The following is a 27,382-nucleotide window of genomic DNA, read 5'->3' as shown; positions in this document are numbered from 1 at the left end:
GTTTTAGACTGGCCAAGTCAGTCTCCAGACTTAAACCCAATAGAGCATGCATTTTACCTGTGGAAGAGGAGACTGAAGGGCGTAACCCCCCAAAACAAACAACAACTGAAAGAGGCTGCGGTGAAAGCCTGGAAAAGCATCACAAAAGAAGAATGCAGAAGTTTTGTGATGTCAGTGGGTCACAGGCTTGATGCAGTTATTGAAAGCAAAGGATTTGCAACTAAATATTAAGTCTCATTCACTTTAATCTATTTTAAGTTTATATGTTCCAATACTTTTGCTCACCTAAAAATTTTGTGTTCCATTACAAATAATGCTATCTTCTAAGTTGTGTATCAGATCCAGATGTAAATACCTGGAAATAAAAGCTGAAATGTTGATCTCTTGTCTCATATTCATCTTTTGATGTCAAACCCAAATGTTTTCAGTCTACAACAAAAGTAAACGAATTGGACTCACTGTTCCAATACTTTTGGAGGGCACTGTCTTAACTTTTTGTATTTGTTTGGACCCAGGTGTTTTGTTAGTAGGCTACCAATAAAATAACTAACAGCACTCTGTCTATGTTATTATTTCTCCCCACTCCTGACCAGCTGGAGGAGGTATTGCACTGATGTTGTCACCCAGTTGAGGAGAGGTTAAATGAGGAGAGCTGCACTCCACTTGCACTTTACTCTGCTGCAAACATGGGGCTGCAGACTCAGGCTCTTGTCTCTGCAAAATGGCTCGCAAACATGGTCAATCGCAACCTTGTCGGACCGCGTCTGCGCATCCTGGACACGTCCTGGTACCTGCCGATGATGAAACGAGACGGCAAGAAGGAGTTCGCGCAGTCTCACATCCCGGGAGCGTCTTTTTTCGACATCGACGAGTGCTCGGACAGGACCTCCAAGTTTGATCATATGCTCCCCACCGAGCAGTTCTTCGCAGACTACGTGGGGAACTTGGGCATCGGAAATGACAGCCATGTGGTTGTTTACGACGCCAGTGATTTTGGGGCGTTTTCCTGCACCAGGGTTTGGTGGATGTTCCGGTTGTTCGGCCACCCTCAGGTGTCGGTGCTGAACGGGGGTTTCAGGACCTGGGTCAGGGAAGGACACCCAGCCACAGGCGCGTACATCAAGCCTGCAGCGGCGCGCTTCACCGCCACCATGAACCGCTCCTGGGTCAAGTCATTTGAGGACGTTACAGAGAACATTTCAACTCAGCAGTACCAGGTGGTGGATGTGAGGCCCAGGGAAAGGTTCCTGGGGAGAGAGCCTGAACCAAGAGAGGGTAAATCTGGGTTTATCTTTACACTCCAATATTTAAAACTCCTCAAATCATTAGTTTTAAGAGTTTCTGTGGGTCTTAAGTTTTATTATAAAAACCATTTTGAGTTCATAGATTGAAAGTTAAGAGTCTTGCTTAAGCACAAGTAATATATTGCATTGTGGGCAAATCATTACAAAATATTTTATGGTAAACACAACACAGCACCATAGCAAAGAGAAAGTGCTCCCAACCACTCATAAAAAATATGTTAAAGGGCAACTTTTGTATTTTTCCACCCCGACCGTGTTATCGCATCTTTCTGTGTCTAAGTGACTTATATGAACAGTACTTTTTGGAAATTTTTCCAGAGAGAGCGCTGCAGCCAGCATTGGTGAAACAGGCTGCAATGTAAGCACATGGGGCAATTGTGCACCATCAAATTCCATCCACTGAAAGTGCTTGTTTTTGTTTCAGATCAACACATTTTTACTCCAGCCTCATCACATACCGAGCGCCAGAGGGAAATGTTCATGACTGAGCTCTTAAAGCTATAGTTGGTAATGTTGGAGAGCTAGCAAGATTTGAAAGTGGCACCTCCTCTAAGCTCCGCCCCGTCCTCCCCCTCCCGTCAGTGCTCCGTCCAAAGCCACAGCACCACACAAGCTTGAACGCACATCCTGCAGTCAGCAGAGCAAAGGAGAGCCAAGTAAAATAATAAATCCCCCCGAAGCAAACAAATAATTGCCTGTCCAACAGAAAGACGGCAACCTCTGCATCACTTTTCAGGCCCTTCAGCTCCCTCAGTTGTCTCCACCGTTCAAAACCTGCACGGATGTTGATGTCTGGTTTGTCCTCTCGCTTTATCCAAAGCCTTTTTCATCGCAGCCTTTTCTGCCTCTAACTTTCCTTTCTCAGCCTGTTTAGCGGGGCAAACCGTTACAAATAACGCTGGAAGTGGTACTTTTGGCTGCATTTTCTCTGCCTCTGCCATTGTTCAGCAACCCCCTGCTAACTCGGTATTTCTGCTGAGGAGTGTGCTGAATATTTCCGGCAACGGTGACACGTGATGAGTGCACGCAGGGTAGATGGAGGGAGGGACGGAGGGGAGCTCAGGCAGGACGAGACATGAAGGCATCTGATTGGTTCTTTCCATTCGCACCGAATGGCAGGGATTGGTCAGAGTTTTTACAGGCCTGCAGCTGCCACAGAGGTCTGATTTTTTTTCCATTCCTTTTTCTGAACACATTATGTATTGACTACTCTCAGGATGGAAGGACCATTTCACCTAGCATAACAAGAAGTGTTTCTGAACAGGATTACCAACTATAACTTTAAAGGACGACGTGGAAGGAAACATGAACGCTCCTTTGTGAGCTTTAGATATTCAAAATGTACAACGCCAAAGCAGCTTTTTGTTTGCAGCCACAACCAGATTATTAGGGACTGTTCTTGACTTATCAGAGAAGGGGGTGGCTGGAGTGTGACTTCCTTTTTGATTTTTTTTTTTTTTTGTAAAGCTACAAAATGTTTTTCCTTGAGCCTCCCCTAGTGACTAGGGGAAAATGCATGACCACCATAAATAGGCCCTACGCTTTTTGTTTTTTTATCATTCACACCAAATGTGGATATTAGACCCATTGCAAATCCAACACATTCTCACTCTGACCTCATCACATATCAAGGTTTGGTCATGGACTTTCCATGTCCAGACACAACATGCAAGGTACCCTGGGTGCGTTTGCTGTTGACATCCTGGAAAGCCATGCCAAGTTCTGCCTGTTACATGCATTGTCTTCTTTCAAAATACACTTCTGTTTCACTATCAGTTTTATTTATAAAGCTCAATATCACAAATCACAATTTGCCTCAGAGGGCTTTACAGCATTCGACATCCCTCTGTCCTTGGAGGAAAAATTCCCCCCTCAAAAAAACCCTTTTAACGGGGAAAGAAAAATGGTAGAAACCTCAGCAAGAGCAACTGAGGAGGGATCCCTCTTCTTGGACAGACAGACGTCCTGTTTTCACAGGACGTATAAAGCTTCACATACAGTCTCTTTCAAAATAAAACACACTACGTCAGTACAACAACTCGAATTGACCCACACAGGGTTTATAGCCTGCAACTTCGTACCAGTCATTTAGAACTGAAGAAGCTTCTTGGATGAGAGGCGAAACGTCTTCAAGAAATGCAAGCAAGTCCAGTTGCCTACGATATAGCACGTACGATTACCATGACCTGTTTGACTGAGAATCTTCACTGACAAGAACTTGAATTGACGTTTTTTTCCTCCAACAACTAACGCACGTGGTTAGGTTTAGGAGAAAAAGAACAGGGTTTGACTTTATAATCTTACAATAAACACCGCTCTCCTGAGTGAAAGTCGGTGTTAGCTTTTAAAACTCGTTTCCATCAGTCTCTTAAGGTGCGGACACACCAAACCAACATCAAAGAACCAGCGACAACAAAAGCCAACTGCTGCATCGTCTGCGTCACCTCACGTCGCCTCACGTCACCCTTTGTCAGTTGCATTTGAACACACTACACGGACTACATCCGATGGCCAAGTGGCACGTACGTTCTGCGCCTGCGTGAGAGAGAGTGGAGTGACAGAGTGGTGCATCCTGTCAGCTGAGGGGTTTCCTATCTGTGCAGCCGAGCACCGCAGCACCTCCACGGACTATTACATCCAGACGGTCCCGGTGTTTCCTCCGCAGGCTCCACTTCACTCAGCTTCACTCAGCTTAACCTGAATAACAAACCAGGGCTCGGTGCTCCGGTTGGATCCAAACGGAGAGCCAGGGCTAGCTGGGAAGCTAGCGGAGGCTAACTGGCTGTGCTTCCCTCCGGTCATGCTACCAGCTAGCTCCGGTTTGTTATTCAGGTTAAAGTGGGAAGAAGCAGCGGGTCTGTGGGCAGCTGAGTGAAGTGGAGCCTGAGGAGGAAGCACCGGTTAGCCCCGGTTTCACTACAGGCAGAGTCACTCGCTACAGGGGTGAGGGAATAAAACCTAAACAGCCAATCAGAGTGATCTCTTTCACCGATTAGCTCCGCCGCCGATTCAACATGCTCAATCGGCCGAAAAGCCGCAGACGCGGAAGGGCCGACGGTGCAGGACACACCACAAAAACTAGGCCGACTGATGCTCACCGACAGCCCGACTTTGACCGTCGGCTGACCGTCGGCTTGGTGTGTCAGGGCCTTTAGACACAAAAACAAGGCAAATAGGGTCCAGGTTGAAAAAGGTACCCTTTGAGACCCTTTCTTCCATTGTCACTCTTGGCTGCGTCCATTCTTGTTTCCATTGTTAGTTTAAACGCACTGTGCCATGCCGAAGATGGTCCTTCTCAGGAGTAGGTCCAAAAGCCTGGCCGCCCACCCTCAGGTGGGTAGCAGTGATGCCTGTACTCCCCTCTGTCTGCAGGAGACCAGAGAGACAGGCGTTTTTAAAAGTCTCTGTATGTTCAGCTCTCAGTATGTCTGTAGCTTCTAACTGAATCTCTGTGGTGTGGAATTTAGTTTCTCTCCTGCGTCCTGTTTGTACTTTACATATCTGCTTTATTTTACTGTTTTATGTTTGAGTTAATACATAGCTGTCTTCGGACAGTGCAGACAGTATATGAAGCGAGAGAGTGCCGGAGCTGAAACGGAGCCGGAACGCAGCACAGCCGCAGCTGGTGGAAACACACACATTGACTAGAATGGAATCCTATCGGCTCCGCTGCCATGCCAGAGCGCAGACGCAACCAACACGCATCTGGTGGAAATTGGCCTTAACAGTCAGAAATGTGCTTTAACAGGACTGTTTGGGTGTGGTTGGATCAGATTTGATTGACAGTGGTCTGCCTCTAACAGCAGAAGCAATCATCCACACAGAGGTTCAGTTGTTGCTGGATCATGATTGGTGCACGGAAACATGTGTTATCATGTTTTTCCAGCCAAACCCCGCCCACTTCAAACCCACAAGACGAGCACAGACAAAAACACAAATATCCCACAGCAGTCTGACATGAAATAACCAGAACTGTTGTAACTTCAGCACAAAATCTTGATCTGAGGGCCTTTTATACATTTGTGTGTGCATATTGTGCTACACGTGTGTGCAGAGACCTAAACTAATATGTCATCGTCCCACAGGTGTCCAACCGGGCCACATCCCTGGCTCCAAATGCATGCCTTTCCTGGAGTTTCTCGATGACGATGGCATGATGCTCTCCACAGAGAAGCTGAAGAAATTCTTTAAGGAGTCACAGGTGGACCTGAATAAGCCACTATGCGGATCCTGTGGCTCCGGGGTGACCGCCTGTCACATGGTACTGGCTGCCCATCTGTGCGGCGCTCCAGGGGCGTCTGTGTACGATGGATCCTGGTATGAGTGGTTCACCAAGGCTCCGCCAGAGCATGTCGCCTCCGAGGTCAAAAGCAAGCTTTAAAGAGGACGAAAGCGTGACAAAGTTTTATTTTCAAATCTAATTAAAAATTCACCTTGTGTTTGATTGATTCATCATACTTTAACTTTTTCATAAATACTTTAACTTCAGAAATGAGTACAAATAACCTCAAATTTCTGTGAACAGAAATGTCTGCAGGAGTAGAAGTGTAGGTCTGAGCCTTAAAGGGACCCCAAAATCAATAATATATATTCCTCCTCTTACTCTACTCGCAGCGAAACAATCTAGACTGCTTAATAGCACTACAGGTAAGAGCATTTTTCTTTTTTTATTATGGAGTAAACTGGCCCTTTAAACAAAAATGTGACTTTTATAGGATTGAATGTAAGGATTTTCATGATGTTTGAAACGCGTTAACAGGAATAACTGCTGTTGCTGTCAGACTCCCATTTCAGACCTTAATTACTGACCACATTCAGTAATATAAAGTATACACAACCTGTCAGACCTCATGAAGATGGTGCTAAAGTTTCCAATTTCTGTGTGTTTCTCTCTGATCTGAGTCTTTCTCTCAATTATCTGAATATAGCTGCCGATTTATGAGAATAATTGTATATTTTTAAGCACTTATCCAGCTCATTTGTTTTGCCAAGCTTTGCTCTACTCTTGCACTTTGTCTTTTATGGGCTATTGGCACCACCTGCTGGTGCTTTATAAGATGTGCCTTGGAGGACTTTGTGAGTCCAGTTTGTGTGATGTAGCTTCTATAAACGAACCTAGGTGAAGCACCTTAGCGTTTGTTTTAATGAGATTTTATATTTTAATCAAATAAATATATTTTTAAAGCTCATAATGGCTTCTTATTGAAATCAAGTGTAAGAATGTGTTGTTGTTTTTTTTAATTTAAGGGATGGTTTGATATTTATGAGGGGGAGGGGGTGGTCAAAACAAGGGAGGCATGTCAAGTATGTTTTTTTAAGCACTGCAGTTTGATATGGTTGTTTTTTGTTTCTGTTTTGTTTTCATTTGTTTGTTTGTTTCATACCATCTGAACCCATCTGAAAGGCACGTTTATTTTCTTTAAAAATCACCACATTCCTCATGGCCAGAAACTAAAAACAGAAACTATCATCAGATTTTCTAGTTTTCAACGGTCATTGAACACATCATGCATATTGTTTCAGCGATAATCCAACCCAGTCTCACTCTGAAGTTGTTTAAATCCAGCACTTGGGCATTGACTCCCGGTGTCAGACACAGATAAAAAAAAGCCATCCTTGAATGTTGGCATGATACATGGCCTGTCACTGTTATAGTTTAACGGCGGCTGGTGGCGTTGGGGGAAATGCAGTGGGACAAGAATGAAAGTTAAGACGGCAAAAGTCAGAGAAGGGTGGATGGGTCCAACAGACACTGACTTTCACCCAAGAGAAAAGTGTTCATGTCCCGTAAGATTCTAAAGCCAAACCCTGTTTTTTTCCTCAAGTCAACCCTATGCATTTGTTGTTGAAGGAAAACAAACATTGCAGTGCGTTTATTTTGAAAGAGACTGTTTGCAAACAGTGAATTTCCTGTGAAAAAGGAAGTGTATTTTGAAAGAAGACAATGCATTTAACAGGCAGAACTTGACACGGCGTCCCAGAACATCTTGACTCGGATAGTCTGTGACCAAACTATTGCTGCTTCCAAATAAGTAAATAAATAATAATAAATAAATAAAATAGCTGCTCACAGACGCCATAACGGGAGATATGTTGAACTCATTGTCTTTGGTTTAGTTGGACTCACTGTTTGATGAGCCACGTGACTCGGTTGGTTTTAGAGTTGACTGATTTGCAGAATGTGTGGAGAGTTGCAATGACGCCAACTGACTGTTTACCATCGCGTTCAAGAATGAAAACAAAAATCCCCAAATAAACAGGCCTTTACAAAAACAGAGTTCAAATCAATGGGTATTAAACGACTTCATCAAACAATAAGAGCTAAAATTAACCATAAACACGGCGGTTAAAGACTGTTACCCTGTGGCGTTTTCCTCGCTCCACACTCACTTCAGCACACCCGCACTTAATTTAAGGTTCCCTAGGTGCCAGGTCAGGTGGTGCATTAGAGTGACTCAAAAATAATAGAAAACTAGGACTTTGATATGTGACGAGGTCTCAGTGAGAATGTGTTGGATATTGTCACTCCCATGCCATTTGCAGTGGGTCCAATATCTTCATTTGGTGTGAATAATAATAATAATAAATGCATAGGGCCTATTTATGGTGGTGATGTATTTTCCCCTAGTCACTAGGGGAGGCTCAAGGACAACTATTTTGTAGCTTTATAAACGAAGTCACAGGTCAGCCACCCCCTTCTCTGATAAATTAAGGACAGTCCCTAACTTCTGGTTGTGGCTGCAAACAAACAGCTGTTGTGAATATCTAAAGCTCACAGAGGGGCGTTCATGCTTCCTTCCACGTCGTCCTTTCAGAGCACAGTCATGAACATTTCCCTCTAGCGCTCGCAGCTTGTATTATTATCCAACAGCCCCGTCATGGCGGCACAGACCCGAGCTCTGGTGTCAGCTCAGTGGCTGGCAGATGCCATCAGAAACAACCTGGTCGGTCCCAAGCTTCGTATCCTCGACTCTTCATGGTACCTTCCCAAAGCGAAGCGGGACCCGAGGGTTGAATTTACGCAGAAGCACATCCCGGGCTCCTCTTTCTTTGACATCGACGACTGCTGCGACAAGAGCTCAGATCTGGACCACATGCTGCCAACTTCCAGCCACTTCTCCCAGTATGTAGGAGACCTGGGCATCGGCAACGACACGCATGTAGTCGTGTATGACACCAGCGACTTTGGGTCGTTCGGCGCGCCCCGGGTGTGGTGGATGTTCCGGCTGTTTGGGCACAGTTTGGTGTCGGTGCTGGACGGAGGTATGAAGAACTGGCTGGCTGGAGGTTATCCGGTGACAGCTGAATACTCCAAACCGGAGTTTGCAGAGTTTAAAGCGACCCTGAATCAGTCGTGGGTGAAGAGCTATGAAGACATACTGGAGAACATCAGAACCAAGCAGGTCCAGGTGGTGGATGCCAGGTCTGCAGGGAGGTTCAGGGGTGTTGAGCCGGAGCCCAGAGATGGTAATTAAACATTTCTACACTAAAAATCTGACTTCAGTGGAAAAAGGTCACAATATGCATGTCTTAAAATTTCCATAATGAGGTTTCTTAGAGGTAAAGTGTGGTAAGTGTACAGTTAAGGAAGTTGCATGAAAATAAAACATTGCAATTCTGCTGTTAGCAATGACAGATTACACATTTAGGTTAGTACTGCTGCATGATGGTTTCATGTGTGGACCCTTAAACTTGAATTAAAAGCCTCGACCCTTTTACTTGTCCGGTGTGGCTATGGATTTTGACAAATACTTTTTGTTTTAGCACAAATACTAAAACTCTGAGCAAGGAAAGGGCTGCTTACTGTGCTGGCCAACACAAAAATGTGAATGGCCAGTGTTTGGTTTGTGCTACCTGGGCTACTATAAAAACATGGCAGTGCAACATAGTGGACTACATGGATGACGACAGGCTCACTGTGTAGATATAAACGGCTCATTCTAAGGGACAACAAATCTTATTTTCAGGTGATTATATACACAAAAACAAACATGTCTGCCAGTATACCCCCGAAATCCTTCACCCTGGACCTTTAAGTTATGTCATTATTATTCCACATTTTCACATGTTTCTCACTCCTCTGTTCCACCCTCACAGACACGCTGCCAGGACATTTCCCCGGTGCAATCAACATGCCGTTCACGTCTTTCATGGACGCTTCTGGAAAGGAACTGGGAACTGAAGGCCTGTCTAACCTGTTCAAAGAGGCTGGGGTGGATCTGAAGCAGCCGCTCTGGGCCACCTGTGGGTCCGGTGTCACAGCATGTCACATTGCTCTGGCTGCTCACCTGCTCGGGCACCCTGGGGTGTGCGTTTATGACGGCTCCTGGTCTGAATGGTTTAAAAGAGCGTCTGCAGAGCATATTCTCTCAGAGGGAGAGGGGAAGAAGGTGTGAATGAAAAGAGGAGCGGCAGTGGAGCACTACAAGCAGGGACGTGATGTGACTTTTACAAGGGAGAGCAGCGTGTTTGCTGCCAACAAGAGTGATGAATCAAGACTATAAAACTAGCTTTATAGTGTACTTTGTAGTGATACGGAGGAGATGCTGCTTAAAGGCTGCGCACAGTGAGCTGCTTATGAAACTTAAAAAATAGTTGCACCTTTCAGCAGCTGTCAGAAGCCTTTAATGCAAATCTACCTATGCAAATTATCTGCCTTCACTTTATAGGACAGTTACATGTTTTAGGAAGGCTTACAATATCCTGAAGTAACGATGGTGTTGTTTGTTACTGTTATGTCTCAGTATGATATAAATGACGCAGTTAAGTAGGAAATAGGACAGAGGATGTTTTGTTCTTGAAGAGGGTGCACTTTCACAGTAGGAGGAGGTCATGTGAATACTTGATGAATTCTGTTACGAGTGTTAAAATAAACGTTTAAGCTCCTTGTTTTGTTCTGCTACGAATGGGTGCAGTGTCCTTTTTTTTTTTGAAACTATGTCTAGCTCATGACATGGAGGAAAAACTCCCTTATTCAGTAACCAGAAAAGTAAATATTTAGCTTTGTTAGGGGGCCGTGGAAGGCAAAAGGGCAAAATATTGTACATGAAAGAAATACTTCCTCACAGTCCATGGGATTACAGGAAACAATGTTCTTTTTCATCCACACTTACGCTGAGTTTTACCCAAGTCAAAATATTTGCTATTATTTTCCCACTTCATTTTTAATATTTGCAAAGTTGCAAAAATGCATCTCGGTGTGAACCCTGGAAATTAAAAAAATAAATAAAAAGAGGCAGATAATAGGCCCACAAAAAGACTGCAGCTTTTGCTGAGACACGATACAGCACAAAAAAAAAAAAATTGGGATGCTGACGCAGAGGAAATCAAAACCAGTTCAATCCAGTTCCTGTGCTTGATTCGAGGTGTCTGGCAATATGCCCGATTTTCAGAAAAGAAAAAAAAAAAAAGAGTTTATGTCCTTAAGCTTTATCACACCATGCTAGTACTACATGCAACTGCACAATGTATAGTATTTAACTCATAAAAGACCAGAAATGTTGATCATGTAATCAAAATAATAAGTTATAAACTGCTGAGCTTTGCAGGAGTCCCATTTTTAGGGGGGTTTAGGAGATTGCAGTGAAAGCTGTGCAGTTATTCCAAAATGCATCATTGTCTTCTGTTACAGGCAATTTGGCATTGTCATTTTTTATCTGTTGAACATAGCGAGTAATGAGTTATCTTAACCATTGTTTGTGATGTCAGCTGTTGCTATGTTCCTCTGGGGTGAAAGAAAAAAGAGAAGAACAAAAGAGCACTACCACTGGGCAGAAGAAAACGAACAACTCTTTTGAACAATTCTTCTCGCAGCGGACTTTGCATCGAATCTGCAGAGGTGCGCATTGCTTTAGTTAAATCAAACCTCTCTCTCTGTGACTGACAGCAGCTTCACCAGTGTCTATTTGGCTTCTGATGCTCACCCACCGATGCACTATCCAGTTTAAAATATACTTAGTATAAAATGTTAGTAAGCACAATGTAAGCTCGGCACACAAATTCGTAAAGTTTAAATCATCCTTCTGGATACATTCACAAAAGGAAACTTAGCAATGCAGAAGTACTGAATGGTGGACATACTACTGATCTTAGCCTGCAAATATAACATGTGCAGGCAAAGTAATTAACCATGGTAATAGTGCGGTATAACAATTTTTTTTTCCTCATTGCATTTAATTTTTTTGAAGCCTACACTATACATACATAACTACATAACTACAGGTTAAACTAATGTAGCTTCATTAAAAGCTTTTAAATTATAGTAACTTTAAACCTGTTACTAAAAAGACAACAAGTCTTTCAATGCAATTAACTTGACTTCAAAATGTTATGAAGATAGAATGCAATCCCATTTACTTAAATAAAATTGAAAAGAATACTTCACCCGTAAAATTACTTATTCATTATTCACCCTGTGTCGCCTTGAATTCGTGAAGTATTTCACAAACACTCAGGTACTGAGCATACGACCAGATACACGACACTTGGGTTATACTGTACGTGTTACGTCACATGGAAGTTTTGAGGTAGTTTTGCTGTTGTTAAACATGGTTCCAGTTTACTTCAGTTTAGGGATACATGATATTGTATCTTTTGCCAATATCCGATATGTCGATATATAACAACTCATATGGCCGATAACCAATACAGATATCGATATATCCACTTTTTTCCCCACCTAATTTTAGAGATCATCAAGTCTTTTCTGTAGTGGAATTAATATCATATTATGCATGCATTATGCTTACGGTAATGGCCCACCAGCAAATGGAGACATGAAATACAATACTTTTCATTCATTGTGCAAATTTAAAAAACAAAGCCTGTTGGCCGATTCTAACAGTTCGTTTAAAGCCATTATCTGATACCGATGACGTGCCGGTATTATCGTGCATCCCTACGTCAATTCATGAAGAATGTTTGCCTTTTTTGGGGATTCCCTCGTAGAGGCAGGTGAGAAAACCAAAGTTTTCTAGCAACATGAACTGAATAAGTGTTGTACAAAAGGTCATTTTGTGGGTGAAGTATTCCTTTAATAATGGTGCACAAGTGTAATATGTTCTACCCAGACACGATAAATGGCATCTCCTACAAGACAGCTTGATGTAAAAATAATTATTTATTAATCAATTAAAATATAAATACATAATTATAGCTGCTGCACAGCGATGGGTCGGGCCTGAGCATTTTTAGGCAATTCTGAGCAACAAGCAGAAGAATTGGAAGACATTTAGGTCTGCCTTTTGCATCAGCTGAGGCTTGAACTCACAACCGCTGAGACTAAGAATCAATTTCTTGTCAGTGACAATTCATGTGTAGCTTAAATTGACTAAGCCAGACGTGCAGGTTTAGCAGCCGTCTATGCATGGAAAAGCAGATTTCAAATCACTGTAAAAAATTCAGTTATCGAAACAAAAATCTGAAAATACACATATTGCATCTAGACAGCATGGAGATGTTGGTAATTTGTTTGTAACAATGATTGATTTGCTCCATTAGTGAAAAACTGATGTTTAAAATGACCATTTTTACATTGACTCCAATTGTTCACATTAGAGGAAAATTCAAAATGCTGTGAAAAATTCAGTTTTTGAGATAAAATTCTGAAATTTGCCACACATCATCTACCATGACTCTAGAATTTTGTCATTTTTTTCAGGAACATTGGAGATTTATTTAGCAAGAATTTGCATGTATATGTTTACAGTACCGTTTACAGTCAAACATTTTGATGCACTTTCGGCTCCGTTTTTGATAAATCAAAAATCTGAGAAACATAGTTTTTGTAGGACAGTCTGAAGATGCTCTGTAGCAAGTTTGGTGTCAAGTGAGCAAAAATTGTGGGAGGAGATAGGTTTAAGAAGTTTTACAGTTTTTGAAAAAACAGAGTGATGAACTTCATAATTTTAAAAGGTTTAAATGTACAAAAGTTTCTTCAGTATTGGGGCTACAGTTTGATGAAAGTTGTGAAGTTGTAGCACATATGGTTCAAAGTTTTGAACTTTAGACGCTTGCTGTAGCGCCACCATCAGGACTATTGGCTTGAGTTTACAGCTGAGGATATCTGAAAAAGAAAGAAGAAGAATACCTAGGATTACAATAGTGTAAAATGGGAAATGAAAGGTGATTCGTTTAGGCTGCGTGACTCAAATTTATTGAATCATCCAAACGCCTGAATTACCCAGTATGAATGCCACAACAAACATGGCGGACATCTTGTGACGTCTGTCTCTGAGGAGTCCCGTGAACTGCCTGAAGGTCCTCACGAAATAAACAAATTGGGGTCCTTTCTTGCGATAGGCTAGCTGCCGAAACGGTGTAACGAGTCACATTGTTTTACTCAACTGTGTTATATTGTCAAAAATAACACCAATATATGTGGATTAGATTGTTTGGGGAATGTTGATAAAATCCAGGTTTCACTCGGTTTGGTTATTTTCGCCCTAACTGACACAATAGTTTTGTTTTTGAGCGTCGAAGGGTGTGTGTGGTTTTTTTTAACGGTCGCCGTCAACACAGCAGCAACGTTAGCATTAGCGAAGCAATCAAGCTAACGTGCTCAAACCCACGTAATTCCGATATTTAGCCGAATAAAATCAGAGGTAAGTTCAGGTGAAATGATCTCGTAGGTTGTTTGCAAGTGTTGAAGAATTTTTAGCTCATTCTTAGGGGATTTTAGCGGCTAAATTAACCTTGATATTTCTGTTGTCTTTATAAACAATATACGTCAATCAATGTTAACGTTTCGTCGTGAATAGCTAACGTGTATTGCTGTTTTCAAGAAACATAATAGGAGTACCGTTACAGTACTAATCTGCGGACAGTTTTAATTGAATAATTAATCTGTTGGTGGTTGTGTTTCCACAGGGAGGCGTTGATGAGCAGCAATGTCTGGCATCGCTCTTAGCAGACTGTCCCAGGAGCGCAAAGCCTGGAGAAAAGACCACCCGTTTGTAAGCTGCAGCATGTTTCCCCTCATTTAACATCAATGTTTCACCGTGTTTCTTTGATTAATTTCCTAACGTTCGTGAATGCTACTCATGCAAACTGATTACAGTGTGGTCACCTGCCACTCAGGCTTCTCAATGACGTTTTGTTTCTCCTGTAAACAACACAGGGTTTTGTTGCTGTGCCCACCAAGAACCCCGATGGCACCATGAATCTGATGAACTGGGAGTGTGCCATCCCAGGGAAGAAAGGAGTAAGTTAGCTCCAGCCGCAGGGCAGAAATCAAAGTGGACCTCCTACTCTAATCTGTCCCACAATGACCAGCCATAGACCCTATCAATACATTAAGAACTACATTACTTTTGCGAGCCATGTCGGTGATAATGTGCAGCAAGCGGGTCATTATTGCAGAATAAACCCTGACAGGACGGGTCATGCATCACCCTGAAATAATGACCTGCTGGCTGTACATTATCCTGCCCATATAGATCTAGAAAAGATGGTATTGATGGAAAAATTCGTCCTGTAGAGTCTATGATCATAACTGCACTGTATATGTGTGTATGTGCATATACAGGTGTGTAGACAACATAAAAAAGATTTAACTTTATTTAACTTGAAGGGAAATTGCTGTGCAGCATACAAGGACTAACATAAAGTAGAAAAGCTATGTATAGCTAATATAAAATGCAATGTAAAGCAGATTCAAAACTAAATATAAACTAGATATTAGTAAGGTACAACATATAACACCTAGTTAGCGTAACATTGTGCGAGAGGCAGGGTTCACCCTGGACAGGTCACCAGACTATCACAGGGCTGACACATAGAGACAGACAACCATTCACACTCACATTCACACCTACGGGCAATTTAGAGTCACCAATTAACCTGCATGTCTTTGGACTGTGGGAGGAAGCTGGAGCACCCGGAGGAAACCCACGCTGACACAGGGAGAACATGCAGACTCTGCACAGAAGGGGTACAGGGGACTAGCTAACAGTAGCTAGGAAACATAAAACTAGTTTACAGTAAGGGTTCAAGATGTAAAAACTGGCAAACAACATTCAAACATATAAGAGTAACAAACAAACAATAACTTGCAAATAGATGCAACCAATGTATACTGTTATGATTAACAGACTGCAATAATGACCCGTTCATTGTAAGTTATCCCTTACATAGATTATTTCTAACTTTAGGGCTGCAGCTAACAATTTTTGTCATTGTTTATTAATCAATTGATTATTTTCTCTATTAGTCAATTAGTTTTTTTGGTTTATAAAATGTCAGCAAATGTTGAAAAATGTCGATTAGTATTTCCCAAAGCCCAAGATCTACATCCTCAATTATCTTCTTTTGTCCACAATCACAAAATTATCAGTTATTAATTAATATCCAATGAGTTAGTGATTTATTTAATAATTGATGGCCAACTGGTGAATCCATTATTCATTACAGCTTTATCAAACGTGACAACATAAACACATTAAATGGGCTCCTTTATATTTTTTTTGTAGCAGTGTTTGTTTATGCTGTAGCTGAAAGGGAAATAAGTGCCAAAGAGTGGCAGTGACACGGTCTGTATGCTGTTCGCACGCCTGCATTCAAAGTCACTGTCATGGCAGCTTCTTAAAGGATTGTCCTTTATTGTAATGTAGGTCATTCTGCACGTGTAACAACTGTCTCTCTTTGTAACGGTGACCAGGTCATGTGTCAGGAACAACATAAAAAAATGACACTGAAATGACAGATATCAGCAAGAAATTGTAGCACATCAAGTTCATTTTATCGTAAAGGCCTTGCACTAAAATATGTTTTGGAAATAAAAGGCGCAGTGTCTGAAGTTAATAGTGTGAAGGTCACTTCCAAGTGTCTCCGAGTGTTTTAAGCAAAGCATGTTTCGAAGGTCCTTCTCGTATCTCTACCTTATTGTAGTCCTTTCCATTTGTTTAATATCATTTTGTATTTAGCAGTTATTCTCTCTGTATTCTTTCATCAGACCTTGTGGGAGGGAGGACTCTATAAACTCAGAATGCTGTTCAAAGATGACTACCCCTCCTCACCACCCAAATGTGAGTACCACTCCACACCTGTCAGATAGTTTCACTCTGACATTTACATGCAGCTGTCTGTTCAAAATGAAAGAGGAGAAGTTCAGGAAATAAGAGTTTGGAGTTTCAGAAACATAGTGCACATTGTGTGCTAAACACTATGTATATAATCCCTGTCTGGTAAAGTTAAATGATGCTACAGAAGAGTTTGAAGGTGCAGTGTTACTAATCCATTTCTGAAATAAAGATTTATTCTGAGTCTCTAGCAGGACATTTGTTACATATATGTAATGGAAATCTTCCCATGTCAGTCTGAAGAGTCTCACCGTCTTTCCAATGACCTCCCCTCAGGCAAGTTTGAGCCACCAATATTCCACCCAAATGTCTACCCATCCGGCACCGTGTGTCTGTCCATCCTGGAGGAGGACAAAGACTGGAGGCCTGCCATCACCATCAAACAGGTCTGAACCCTCTTCAATCTCTCTCTCTCTTTACCTCGTAACAATATGCAGTTGCAGCGGGTAGAGTCTTCTAATTGTACGCTGCATTGACTTGACGCAACATTTTTGTCTTGTGTGGATCCAGGAGGGGTAACTGTGGGCTTCAAATAAACCAGTAGACTCTCACACTGACTGCTCTCTTGTTGCCTGTGTTGCCAGATCCTGTTGGGTATCCAGGAGCTGCTGAATGAGCCCAACATTCAAGACCCAGCACAAGCAGAGGCTTACACAATTTACTGGTAAGTGTGGCTGCTTTGACGACTTCACTCACCAGTAGACCCACAAATTGTATTTATTTTTTATCACTAAACAAAGGGCAATACTTAAGGCTGTGGGTTAAAGGGATGATGTGTTGGTGCAGGCAGGAGTACCACCGTGAAAGCTAAAGGATGTACTGCTGTGGATGGAGGCAGCAGCAAAACGTATGTTAGCCAACTAAAAAAATCAATATCAGTTCAAAGTGTGCTCGATGTTGAGAATATTTTCACTGCTTTACCTTGCTGTCAGACTGCGATTTCCGACAGGGAATTGAAGCCGTTATGGTCCTGTCCCCAAAGCCAGACTCCATTGAGAAAAGCAGTAATTTAACACCGCTGAACACAGGAGCTTCTGGTCTACTGCTGCCTCAATCAGTTATTATGCTTGTGTCGTTGTGTGACTTTGGTGTTTAAAAGGGTTAGTTCAGATTCACCGAAGTCACACAATAACACTAACTAACTGACTGAAGCAGCGTTAAACCAGCAGCTGCTGTGTTCAGTGAGCTAAAATTACTGTTTTTCTCAATGGAGTCTGGCGGATTTGACAAAAGCAAAGATAGGGAACTGCATCCGTTAATGGCTTCCCTGTCAGAAAGCTTAGTTCCTGTCTGCTTCAAACTGGGGGCATGCCAACTGACACGTACTGCACATAATACATTATGGGTAACATGGATAAGTAAGTACCTCATACAACCCCTCCTCAGAACATCTGAACTATCCCCTTAAGCGTCCTGGTTTAAAAGTGACAATTTCATTCAAAGGTCATGAATCAGTGTCATGAGTCAGGGCAGTACGCCTCTCCTAAGATAAGTCATGGTACAGACCTCTGGAGAGCAAAGTCAAGTCATAACACAAAAGAATAAAAGAAATATTTCCTGTTCCTTCAGTACTTTATACACTGATATGTTATCTTGGATGTGGAACCTCTAAATTCATTTGTAACTACCAGTAGCCTGGTTTAAAATGCCTTTATCTCTTTGTGTTTCAGTCAGAACAGGATGGACTATGAGAAGCGAGTAAGGGCACAGGCCAAGAAGTTTGCCCCCACATAGAGAGGAGCGCCGGCCTCTACTCCGCCTGAGCAGCCTGAACTGATGGAGGTTACAACCAGGAGGCAGGCAGCACCTGATGGACCACTCCAATAAGAATCCAGTTTTGAGTATTATCATACGATTACACAGGTGACAAGGGAAGCCTGCTTTTCTTTTCTTCCTTTTTTTTTTGTTTGCACAGGAAGAGTTCAATAGGGTCAATAAAGTTCTTTAAGTTCATAATTTTACCTTCTTCAGAAAATATTTATGCATTTTTAATGAAGAGCTGAGGGTCCTAGAACTGTCAGCACGACCTTTGCTATTTGTAACTCTTGTATAATCCATATCTCCAGTTTGGTCATGAGTGCTGCTCAGCTCACTCATGCCTCCATTCATTCTGTAAATCATAATTATCTATCAACAGAGCTGTAGAAATGAGATGTCCAGACCACTCTCTGTATAGTTCAGCCATTTGTGGCAAAGGAGATCTAGTTTCTTCTTAAACTTACAGTTTTGTTTTTTTAATATCAAACCCGAGAAGTATTGTAGATAGTGTTTCATGACTATTGGCATAAAATGGGACAAAGCTGATAATGGAAGTCCCACTGTGCTCCTGATCCCTTGTTTCATTTTTATCACATATCCCTCACATCTGAGTTTCCAGAGAAACTTCAAAAGAAAAATGTCAACATGTCAAATTTAATTAAAAGACAATCCTGGCACTTGCATATTGGTTTGAAGCTAAACTGTGGCAGTTGTGGTGGCAGGAAGTGACGCTCTGTTCGCCTCAGAGAGGGAACGAGTTAAGCCTGATTCATGGTAGCGCGCTCACCCACGTTTGATGAGTGTCACTCGACAGATATAATGTATTTGACAGGAAACATGGAGGAGTTTGTCTCACAATAAATACAGTTCCATGCACAATTTTTTTTGCTCATATTCTGAAAAACTACCACTACTAAGCTGTTTACATGGCTAATGAAAATGAATATTCCACTAATATTTCTGTTTACATGCAGCCGTGTATACTCTGATTAACCTGCTCTAACATGACGTCAAAATATGGAAAAGTAAAACGGCTGGAGCCGCTTCTTCGCATCAAAATAGGATTGTTTTTTTACAGTGTCCTACCGGTGGCAGGTTAGATGGGCCATGCAAAAAAAAACCTCCCTCTTATACGCCTTTATTCACCTTCATGGAAAGGTCGACATAACAATAATTGCGTGTATAAGAACATGTTGATACCTGCAGCCCAGATCACACAGAAAGTGTTCTAGCAGCTGGAGGCGGCTTTTTGTAATTGTTTTTAATGAGAATGAAGCTTCTTGCCCGCGTCGCGTTGTGACATGCCTTGTGTTTCTGTGCTCTAGGCGCCTGACGTTTTTGCAGGAGCGTTCTGAACTCCTCGATTTGACAAACGCCCGACGTCATCTCTCTATTACTTTGCCTTTTTTCCCCATTGTCAAATCAGATCATTTGAGAGGCAGCAGGTCTTCTGTGGTGGTCATGAAAACAAGTTTACAGTTGGTAAATAGCGGAGGAGAAACTGGTGGTCGCAGCTGTTGGATACTCGGAGCTATACGGCCCGATGATAGACAGCAGGTCGTCAAACTGCCCCTGAGTCAGCCTCAAATATGTCTGCAAACTGTCATCATGGAGGAGAAGCTTGATGATTGACAGGGAGCTGATCAATCAGTGTAGATCAGTGCTTCCCACAGAATTAGAATCGCTCTCTGAATTCATGACTTCAGACTTCCTTTTTTCCCCACAGTTTTTTCCGGTTTGTGGGGTGGATAATTGACCAGTCGATCCGATCAGAGCTGATCAGATCAGATGGATGGATTAGAGGAGCCTTTGCAGAGGCGAGTGAAAGCAAACTTTAAAACCTGCACAATTAACGGTTAAGTTTCACTGTCACGGTGTGTGACAGAGTGAAGCAATAAACAGTACAAATATTCCAACAGTGCTCCTAAAGAAGGGTCCAGCTCCAAAAATCATAGATTAAAACGTGGCTGTAGATGTTTTTATCGTGGCTGGCTGCTACAGATAAATTTGTGGGAAACCTGGAGATACATTTAACAAGGTGAAAACATACACAGCAGGATGTTTGTGATTTTAAACAGCTGTCTGTGTAGATAACGCTTTACTAAACGCAACAGAAATAGACTCAGGTCTCTGGTCACCATGGAGACTTCAAGCCTTTTGCTGAAACATACACTGAAAACAATACACGACTGTTAAATCTGTTGAGCGACAAGTATCATAAGTGTCGAGCGCCCTATCAGAAATCAGGCTCTTTTTTTTTAACAGGTGACAAATGGGGCACGTGGGTCGGGGCTTTGCTTCCCTCTATAAGTTTAAATCATCTTTTATTGCAGTGCAGCCAAGATAACCTTCAGATTCTTTAAGTCAACCAACTGGGAGTGAAACTGTGTTGGTGTTGGACTTCACGCACATTCAACACCAGTTTGTTATCTGCTTCCCAAACTGCCACAGTACGAGGTAGACGAGGAGCAGCAATGTAAAAGTAACACAAACTGTTGATGTGTGTTCGTTTCAGCACCTGATCAGTTAGAAAAAGCACGCCATCGCTTTTGGTTATTTTCTCCCACCGCGCTCACAAAACACATTCAAACCTGTACAAATCAAAAAACTGTTAAATCTTCACGTTGATTCTGGCGAACACGAGCTGAAGGATCCTCATTGGAATGGCCTCTCAACCAGCAAGGACGACAGATGAAAGAGCACTTGAGAGTTAAGCGAAGGCCTGAGATTTTTTTGCCTCTGAATATATGAGTGCATGTACATAATATAAATAATGAGAAATTGTGGAAGTTATGTTTTATATTGTTTTAGCCAGTTGACATTTGTGTGTGGTATTATGACAAAGAACACAATAAATGGCATAAAATTGTGAAATAAAGTTGAATAAAAGAACTAAGAACGCCTGTAAATTTCTTTAGAACTGGAGTTTTTACAGGAAAAGTCAAGTGTTTGAATTTCAGGAGAGCGAAAGAGACAAATTTCAAGTTTGAAGTGGTCTCGAAAAAATTAAATTGGGTTCACAGGATGTCGACAGGTCCTTAAAAAGTCTTAAATTCCTTAATGTAAGGCCTTAAAAGGTCTTTATATTTTCGTTCACATTACCGTTTAAGATTGAAGAAACAGATTTTTTTCCAGTGTTATTCCTAGAAATATTGCAGTAATAAACAGCATCTATGACAACAATGAAATTTTGTTTTCTTTGTACATTAAACATTTTCAGTGTACCAGCAGCAAAATGATCCACAGAGGTCTCACTCTCTCCCAAACAAACAAACCAGGTGAATAAAACCGGTAAAAACAATGAGTAAAGCAGTTTTACAATAAAAATCAGTGTGTCTCAGACGCTGTTCTGGTCCAGCTCCTGCTAACGTGCGCTCACCTTTTTTCTCTGTTACTTAAGATCCAGACATTCAAGAGGTTTTTACCGGGAACCGAATTATCCGCAGTTTTCCTCCTCATCCAAAACAAACAACCTAGTGGTTCAAATGTGAGAAAAAAAAAACTGGACAAGGCAGATTTACATTGCTCAAAAAAACATAAGGGAACTCTTAAGTCACGCGTCAGATCTTAATGAATGAATTAATCAAGTTGAAAATCTTTCCCAGTGTACATCGTATAATTTGTTGTGAACAAAATTACGTAACTACGATGAATGGAAACCAAAATCATCAACCCACTGAGGGCTAGATTCAAAATCACACCAAAAATCAAAGTAAAGAACTGAAATCACAGGTTGAGCCAACTAATAATGTGACTCAGTAGTGTGTGCAGCCCTGACGTACCTGCATGTACTCCTGACAATGTCTGGCCATGCTCCTGTCGGCAGATGGGGTCCTGGGGGATCTCCTCCCGGACCTGGATCAGTCAGCTCCTGGACAGTCTGTGGTGGCACTTGGCAGCGTCAGATGCAGCGATACATAATGTCTCACAGGTGCTCAGTTGGATTTAGGTCAGAGGAACAAGAGGGCCAGTCAGTGGCATCCATGTCCTCGTCATCCAGGAACTGCCTACACACTCTGGCTACATGAGGCCGAGCGTTGTCCTGCACCAGGAGGAACCAATGTGCGACCTGATTGGGCTGCAGGTACGGCCTCATGCTACCAGTAGCCACAAGGACACCAGCAGAAGACCACACTAGAGAAGAATCAGGAAGGATAAGGAGGAAGCAACTGTCCCTTTTTGGGGGGTTGTCTTGCTCTTGCCTCTCCTTTGCACCTGTTGTCACTTTGATTTGCACCAAAGCAGCTGAAACTGATTCACAATCACTTGTGCTTCCTACATGGACACATTGATATCCCTGAAGATTAACCGACTTGGTGTTAGACTGTGACCATTAAGTGTTTTTTGATCAGTGTATGTTTAACATCATTGTTTCTCCACCACTATTTGACAAGGCAGGGGTTGGAGCCCAGCTGCCACTAACGTCTGCTCAGCTTGTTTCTCTGGTAACTTAAATCTGCAGAGGTCTGATGACTTAAAATCCTTCATCCGGTTAAAGTATATAGTTAAAAATAACCAGCATCCAAGAAGAGTTTGAGTACAAATGTGGCTTAAGTCAAGTCAGGTTCATCTATAAAGCATGCTTAAAAATGACAAACGTTGACCAAAGTGCTTCACAAAAAGATTAAAACAGTGACGTGATCAAATAGAGACTGAACATAGTCTAAGGGGGCGATCACACAGAAATGAGATGCTAGAAATGCGGATGCTTCAAAGACGCTTGAAACACTGGAAGCGCTTATTCAATGCGTGCTAGCTACTGGCGTCTGACGCTCAAAAAGTTGAAAATATTTTAACTTTTCAGTGTCTACGCACATCTAAAAATGTACGTCTAAAAACACGCGTCTACAAAAATGCGCGTCTAACAAGAAGCCAGAAAAACGCCCGTCTAAAAAGACGCTTGAACGCCGGTCAGACGCGCCGTATCATAGGAAAACAATGGTTTTACTCGTGTTGCATTTCTAGCATTTCATCTCGGTGTGATCGCACCCTAAGATTTCGGATATTGCAAGTCTCGTCTTTTCCTGGTTTTTAAAGTCTATATTACAATAAAATGATGCAGTTTTCTGAACTTACCAGACTGTTCCAGCTGTTCCATTATTGGCCTTTACTCACTTAGTCATTATATCCAATTCGGAAGTACTTGTTTGAAGACATTGGGGCTTCGCTATTCGACTATGGATTCATCACCCTCCTTATATCAACCCGTCTCGATGGGGTCTAATCACCAAAGTCTTCCCACGTTTTTCATTCTAATGTGCACATGTTCATAAATATTCTTTTTACTATAAAAATGAGTCTCTCCTGATTGAACTATAGTTAGTCGAGCACAGTATTTAAGCCACAGTATAGTTTGAGAAAAGGAGGTATGGGGTCCATATTTTCATGAGTCGTCCCTTTGTGGAGTGAAGCAAACGGGTCAGATATTCGAGAGGGAAACACTCCATGATCATCTTGTGCCGGTTTGCCTTAGATGGGGATGTCATACATCACTGGACAGGCTCTGACGTGGAATCCTCAGGGGAAGAGAAAGAGAGGTTGGCCAAGAAACACCTGGAGAAGGGATCTGCAGGCAAGAAGATGGGATACACCTGGTCACAGATAAAAAAGAAAGCCAGCGATCGGGTACTCTGCAGGTCCCTTGTCGACGGCCTATACCCCAGAAGGGGTGTAAGGCATTAGTTAGTTTACCTTAGAAGGTGGTTTGGGAGTTTTTGCTGAATGTGTGACCAGTTTCAAACTATACAAACTGGTCTCTGTTTAAAGAGATTTAGCAGATTTCATCCAATGGAAACTAGGGTCAATTGGCATCCGTAGAAAACTGAGCTCAACAATGAATCAATCCTGTCTACTTACACTCTACTAGAGTTTAATGTATCCACACATATCTTGTCGTAACATAGTTTGGGCCAGTACATATCCTTCTTCCCTGCAATAATATTTTTAATCCAAAAGAAATTTATCCAACTGGCAACCTCACCACTAACTATACAGCTCTGAATAGCAAATAACATCATGATTGTGCAAAGAAAATTCTTGCACCTAACTTTTTTTTGCACACCGCTGATCATTTCTCTTAAAATGTCACAGTTTTTGTCTTTTTTTTTCCCTGTCCAGAAGTGAAACCTATTGTTCTCGGGTGTCTTGCATGACATTCTTAAGAAATTTAACACCTTTAGTTTCAGCCCACCTCTCGTGCGGTTTATCGTCTCGGTATGACCTCAATTGACAGAAAAGACACAAAACCAGTAAACACACAGGTGAGAACATGGTGTTTTTTTCTTCTCTTCTTCTCCCCCTCTCTGTTGCATGTTAACAACGTGTTGCTGTTAGATATGATTTCCTCTGAACACGCTGTGTTGTAGGTGAGGACAGTACAAAGCCCTCAGGTGCCATCCCTATCGCTTCCTCACTATGGTGATCCTGGATCAGCTGTTTCGAGCCCTCACAGCTATCACAGTTTGGGCCACTGTCTTCGCACCAACATATTTCCAGGTCTGTACATCATAAGTATGTTTTAATTTTCTTATAAGGCCTCCTTCAGTATACAAATGACTTTAAGTTTGAGTGGGTGCACACTCTGTCTTCAGCTGTCCAGAGTACAGCTTCTATTAATCAACACACTGCTGTCAATATGTTGTGAGGTTAACATGATATTAACAATATTTTACAGGCAGGGGCCACGTGGATGACACTGATCGTAAATCAAGGGAAGTAGTGGAGTAGTCGTAACACAACCTGTCTTGTCCTGCTGAATTATTCAGGGCAGTGTGACACAAAAACATATGCTTCTTTCATCCTGAAATGTTCAGGAACATTTCCTGCATGGAGTCATGTATGAAAGAGAGCAGGTATAAGTATTCAAGGAAATCTGTACCTCCAATTTCTCACTTCAAGACCTAGTAACATTTCAGGGAAAATGAAACTGCTGTGTTGTGAGTGAAAGCAGTAACTATACAGGGACAAGCACGTAAAGGGTTACGCTCGTCTGATGAAAGATGCTTTCACATGGAGCGAGCAAACCAGTCATAAGACTTGAACTGATGATGGATTTGAATCTGTCAAGTAGATTACGAAAAAAACATCACTTGTCTCACAAACTTGTTGGGTTTTAATTATATTACAGGAACACTGGCACCAGATAAAAAGCAGTTCCTAAAACGTCTCCCGCCACATACATCTGGCCTCGCCCTATCTTTTTCTTCACAGTGCAGGGGAAGGTTTGCATCTATTCATGGGCAACGGGCGAGCATGTAAACACACCTCCAAAACACTAGTTAGCAGCAGGGTTTCTGTGGAGTGCTGTAAAGTTTAGTTGATTCAAAACTCACATTAAATACACATTAAACACACATTAAACACGCATTAAACATGGCTTAATAGAGACAATTTCAAACCCCAGTACACAAATCAGCTTCACTATAACTCGCAGCATTCACAGACAAACACTTGTCTTTATCTGGACACATTTTCCCCACAAATACAACATGCTAACGTTATTAGCACAAGCCTATGGCATTTTACATTGTATAAATTAGCCTAGTGGCTAGCAGACTTTTCCTCTACTCATATGAAACCAGGATCAACAGCAACATTTAACAAAGGTAACGGTACAAAATTTGGCTCCATTACAACTCACAAGGTTCACTGACAAAACAACTGTCTTATACTAAACACGTTATCCAAACAAATACAACATGCTAACGTTATTAGCACAAGCCTATGTGCATTTTACATTGTATAAATTAGCCTTGCGACTAGCGGAGATTTCCTCTGCTCATATGAAGCCAGGATAAATCACACACAAGACCTAAAATGCTATTTTTGTGGAGGCTTTATTGTCTTCACAATTTATTGTTTCTTATCTGTGAAATTAAAGTAAATAAAAGCTTTGTTTCCACTGAGGGAAATGGTTTCAGCTTACAGAAACAGACAGGAGGTCTGTGCTGCTGCAACGTGTAGTTACATTACTGGAGAGGTACACGTAAGGCTACAACATAGGTCAGCGTTGATACGACATAGAGGTATAAATAGTGGTGCTAGGAGAGCTAGCAGTAGACGCATGCTTACCTCTGCACAGTGATACAGTGTGTGGGTGTAGTTTCATAGAAATAAATAGTTCCTACATGAAATTGCTCACAAAGTGGTCCGTGTTATTTTGAGTAACCCAGTCATGATTTCTAAAGAGAGAGACTTTGCTGTTGAGTTTTTTAAGTGTAATTTTTTGCCACTTTGAGCACCAGTGCCAATTCACACCAAAACAGTCTAGATTGATAAAACACTACAAGTTAGAGGAAGAATATGTATTTTTGATTTTGGGGTCAAATGTCCCTTTAAGCTCTTTCAAAAATAAAGTACAGTAGAAAAAACTAGGATAAGTAAATCAAATGAATGAAAGGAAAAAAGAGGCGAAGGTCTTTTGAGTAACAGTGTGTAAGAGTGAATAGCAGTAATCTACAATTACATGATATTTCTTTGCTGTTCAGGAGGGAGTGTTCAAAGGTTATTAAAATAAACTATCAAGCATTTCCATCTCTTGTAGAAATAGTCTTCAGAGCCCCTAAGAGTGAATTTCATCTTCTCAAGTTTGAAAAAAATTCAATTCTTTTACACATTTTCCTCCTTTTCCCATCTTTGAACCCTCTGCCTCCAGGAGCTCCTTTAACGTGGAAGTCTGTCTCCAGAGACTCCTACATCCACCACCCTCTGACTGCATGGCCTCCTGATCACTGGTACGGCCACAAGACAGACGAAATGGGTAAACGCTCTTTCCTGTCCCTCCGTCTCTCTATTTCTCTTTCATTGTTCTGCTCTATTTGGTCTAACGTGTTTTTTATTTTAAAATAAATTTCTCTGTTCCTAACATGTGTTTCTATAATTCATCTGCAGTCCAGTGGACAGAGAGAAACATCATGAACCAGAAACTCGACAAGATATTGACAGAAGCAAGAGGAAAGAGCACCACAAAATGATGTCCGGCCTCCCACCCTGAGACCACAACAGCAGTCAGCACGCTTTTGATTCACACCTTGGCTTAGTTGTGCATGTTGTAAGCTTGTTGCTTAACAATACAAAACAAGAGGAGGGTTATGTTAAAGATGAAATACCACTAAAAAGATACTTGGTGAGACAAAAGATATCTGTGATATCCCTTTGGTTTAGGTTCAGCCAAACTGTTATTATTTGGGTGCTATTGTGCAACAGCAACAATATTGTGCATGTGCATTTTTAAAAATACGTGTG

The 27,382-nt window shown here is 41.8% G+C and overlaps 4 protein-coding genes across 4 annotated transcripts; all 4 read left to right on the top strand.

Moving 5' to 3' along the window:
• The first annotated feature begins 486 nt into the window (after positions 1 to 486).
• LOC125879133 (thiosulfate sulfurtransferase-like) lies at positions 487 to 6,487 on the top strand. The gene is made up of 2 exons (XM_049560785.1): positions 487 to 1,275; positions 5,390 to 6,487. The coding sequence occupies exons 1-2, from the start codon at positions 687 to 689 to the stop codon at positions 5,683 to 5,685; spliced, it is 885 nt and encodes a 294-aa protein (XP_049416742.1). The 5' UTR covers positions 487 to 686; the 3' UTR covers positions 5,686 to 6,487.
• A 1,538-nt stretch (positions 6,488 to 8,025) lies between these two features.
• LOC125879131 (3-mercaptopyruvate sulfurtransferase-like) lies at positions 8,026 to 10,206 on the top strand. The gene is made up of 2 exons (XM_049560784.1): positions 8,026 to 8,771; positions 9,402 to 10,206. The coding sequence occupies exons 1-2, from the start codon at positions 8,183 to 8,185 to the stop codon at positions 9,698 to 9,700; spliced, it is 888 nt and encodes a 295-aa protein (XP_049416741.1). The 5' UTR covers positions 8,026 to 8,182; the 3' UTR covers positions 9,701 to 10,206.
• Positions 10,207 to 13,582: 3,376 nt separating this feature from the next.
• On the top strand, positions 13,583 to 21,038 carry LOC125879157 (SUMO-conjugating enzyme UBC9-like). Its single transcript, XM_049560815.1, has 7 exons — positions 13,583 to 13,906; positions 14,172 to 14,257; positions 14,422 to 14,505; positions 16,255 to 16,327; positions 16,658 to 16,767; positions 16,966 to 17,045; positions 18,052 to 21,038. The coding sequence occupies exons 2-7, from the start codon at positions 14,192 to 14,194 to the stop codon at positions 18,113 to 18,115; spliced, it is 477 nt and encodes a 158-aa protein (XP_049416772.1). The 5' UTR covers positions 13,583 to 13,906; positions 14,172 to 14,191; the 3' UTR covers positions 18,116 to 21,038.
• Positions 21,039 to 23,584: 2,546 nt separating this feature from the next.
• Positions 23,585 to 27,323, top strand: LOC125880182 (uncharacterized). The gene is made up of 5 exons (XM_049562495.1): positions 23,585 to 23,764; positions 24,319 to 24,399; positions 24,505 to 24,634; positions 26,793 to 26,897; positions 27,029 to 27,323. The coding sequence occupies exons 1-5, from the start codon at positions 23,585 to 23,587 to the stop codon at positions 27,109 to 27,111; spliced, it is 579 nt and encodes a 192-aa protein (XP_049418452.1). The 3' UTR covers positions 27,112 to 27,323.
• The last annotated feature ends 59 nt before the right edge of the window (positions 27,324 to 27,382 follow it).

This window comes from Epinephelus fuscoguttatus, linkage group LG19 (genome assembly GCF_011397635.1).
Source record: "Epinephelus fuscoguttatus linkage group LG19, E.fuscoguttatus.final_Chr_v1".
Taxonomy (NCBI): Eukaryota; Metazoa; Chordata; class Actinopteri; order Perciformes; family Serranidae; genus Epinephelus; species Epinephelus fuscoguttatus.
This window is presented reverse-complemented; position numbering and strand designations above follow the sequence as displayed.

Coding starts and splice junctions, on each gene's coding strand:
- LOC125879131 (XM_049560784.1), top strand. CDS start 8,183: ATGGCGGCACAGACCCGAGCTCTGGTGTCAGCTCAGTGGCTGGCAGAT. Junction 8,772..9,401: donor TGAGCCGGAGCCCAGAGATG/GTAATTAAACAT, acceptor CCACCCTCACAG/ACACGCTGCCAGGACATTTC.
- LOC125880182 (XM_049562495.1), top strand. CDS start 23,585: ATGATCATCTTGTGCCGGTTTGCCTTAGATGGGGATGTCATACATCAC. Junction 23,765..24,318: donor AAAAGAAAGCCAGCGATCGG/GTACTCTGCAGG, acceptor TAACACCTTTAG/TTTCAGCCCACCTCTCGTGC. Junction 24,400..24,504: donor CAAAACCAGTAAACACACAG/GTGAGAACATGG, acceptor GCTGTGTTGTAG/GTGAGGACAGTACAAAGCCC.
- LOC125879133 (XM_049560785.1), top strand. CDS start 687: ATGGGGCTGCAGACTCAGGCTCTTGTCTCTGCAAAATGGCTCGCAAAC. Junction 1,276..5,389: donor AGAGCCTGAACCAAGAGAGG/GTAAATCTGGGT, acceptor ATCGTCCCACAG/GTGTCCAACCGGGCCACATC.
- LOC125879157 (XM_049560815.1), top strand. CDS start 14,192: ATGTCTGGCATCGCTCTTAGCAGACTGTCCCAGGAGCGCAAAGCCTGG. Junction 14,506..16,254: donor CCATCCCAGGGAAGAAAGGA/GTAAGTTAGCTC, acceptor TTCTTTCATCAG/ACCTTGTGGGAGGGAGGACT. Junction 17,046..18,051: donor GAGGCTTACACAATTTACTG/GTAAGTGTGGCT, acceptor TTTGTGTTTCAG/TCAGAACAGGATGGACTATG.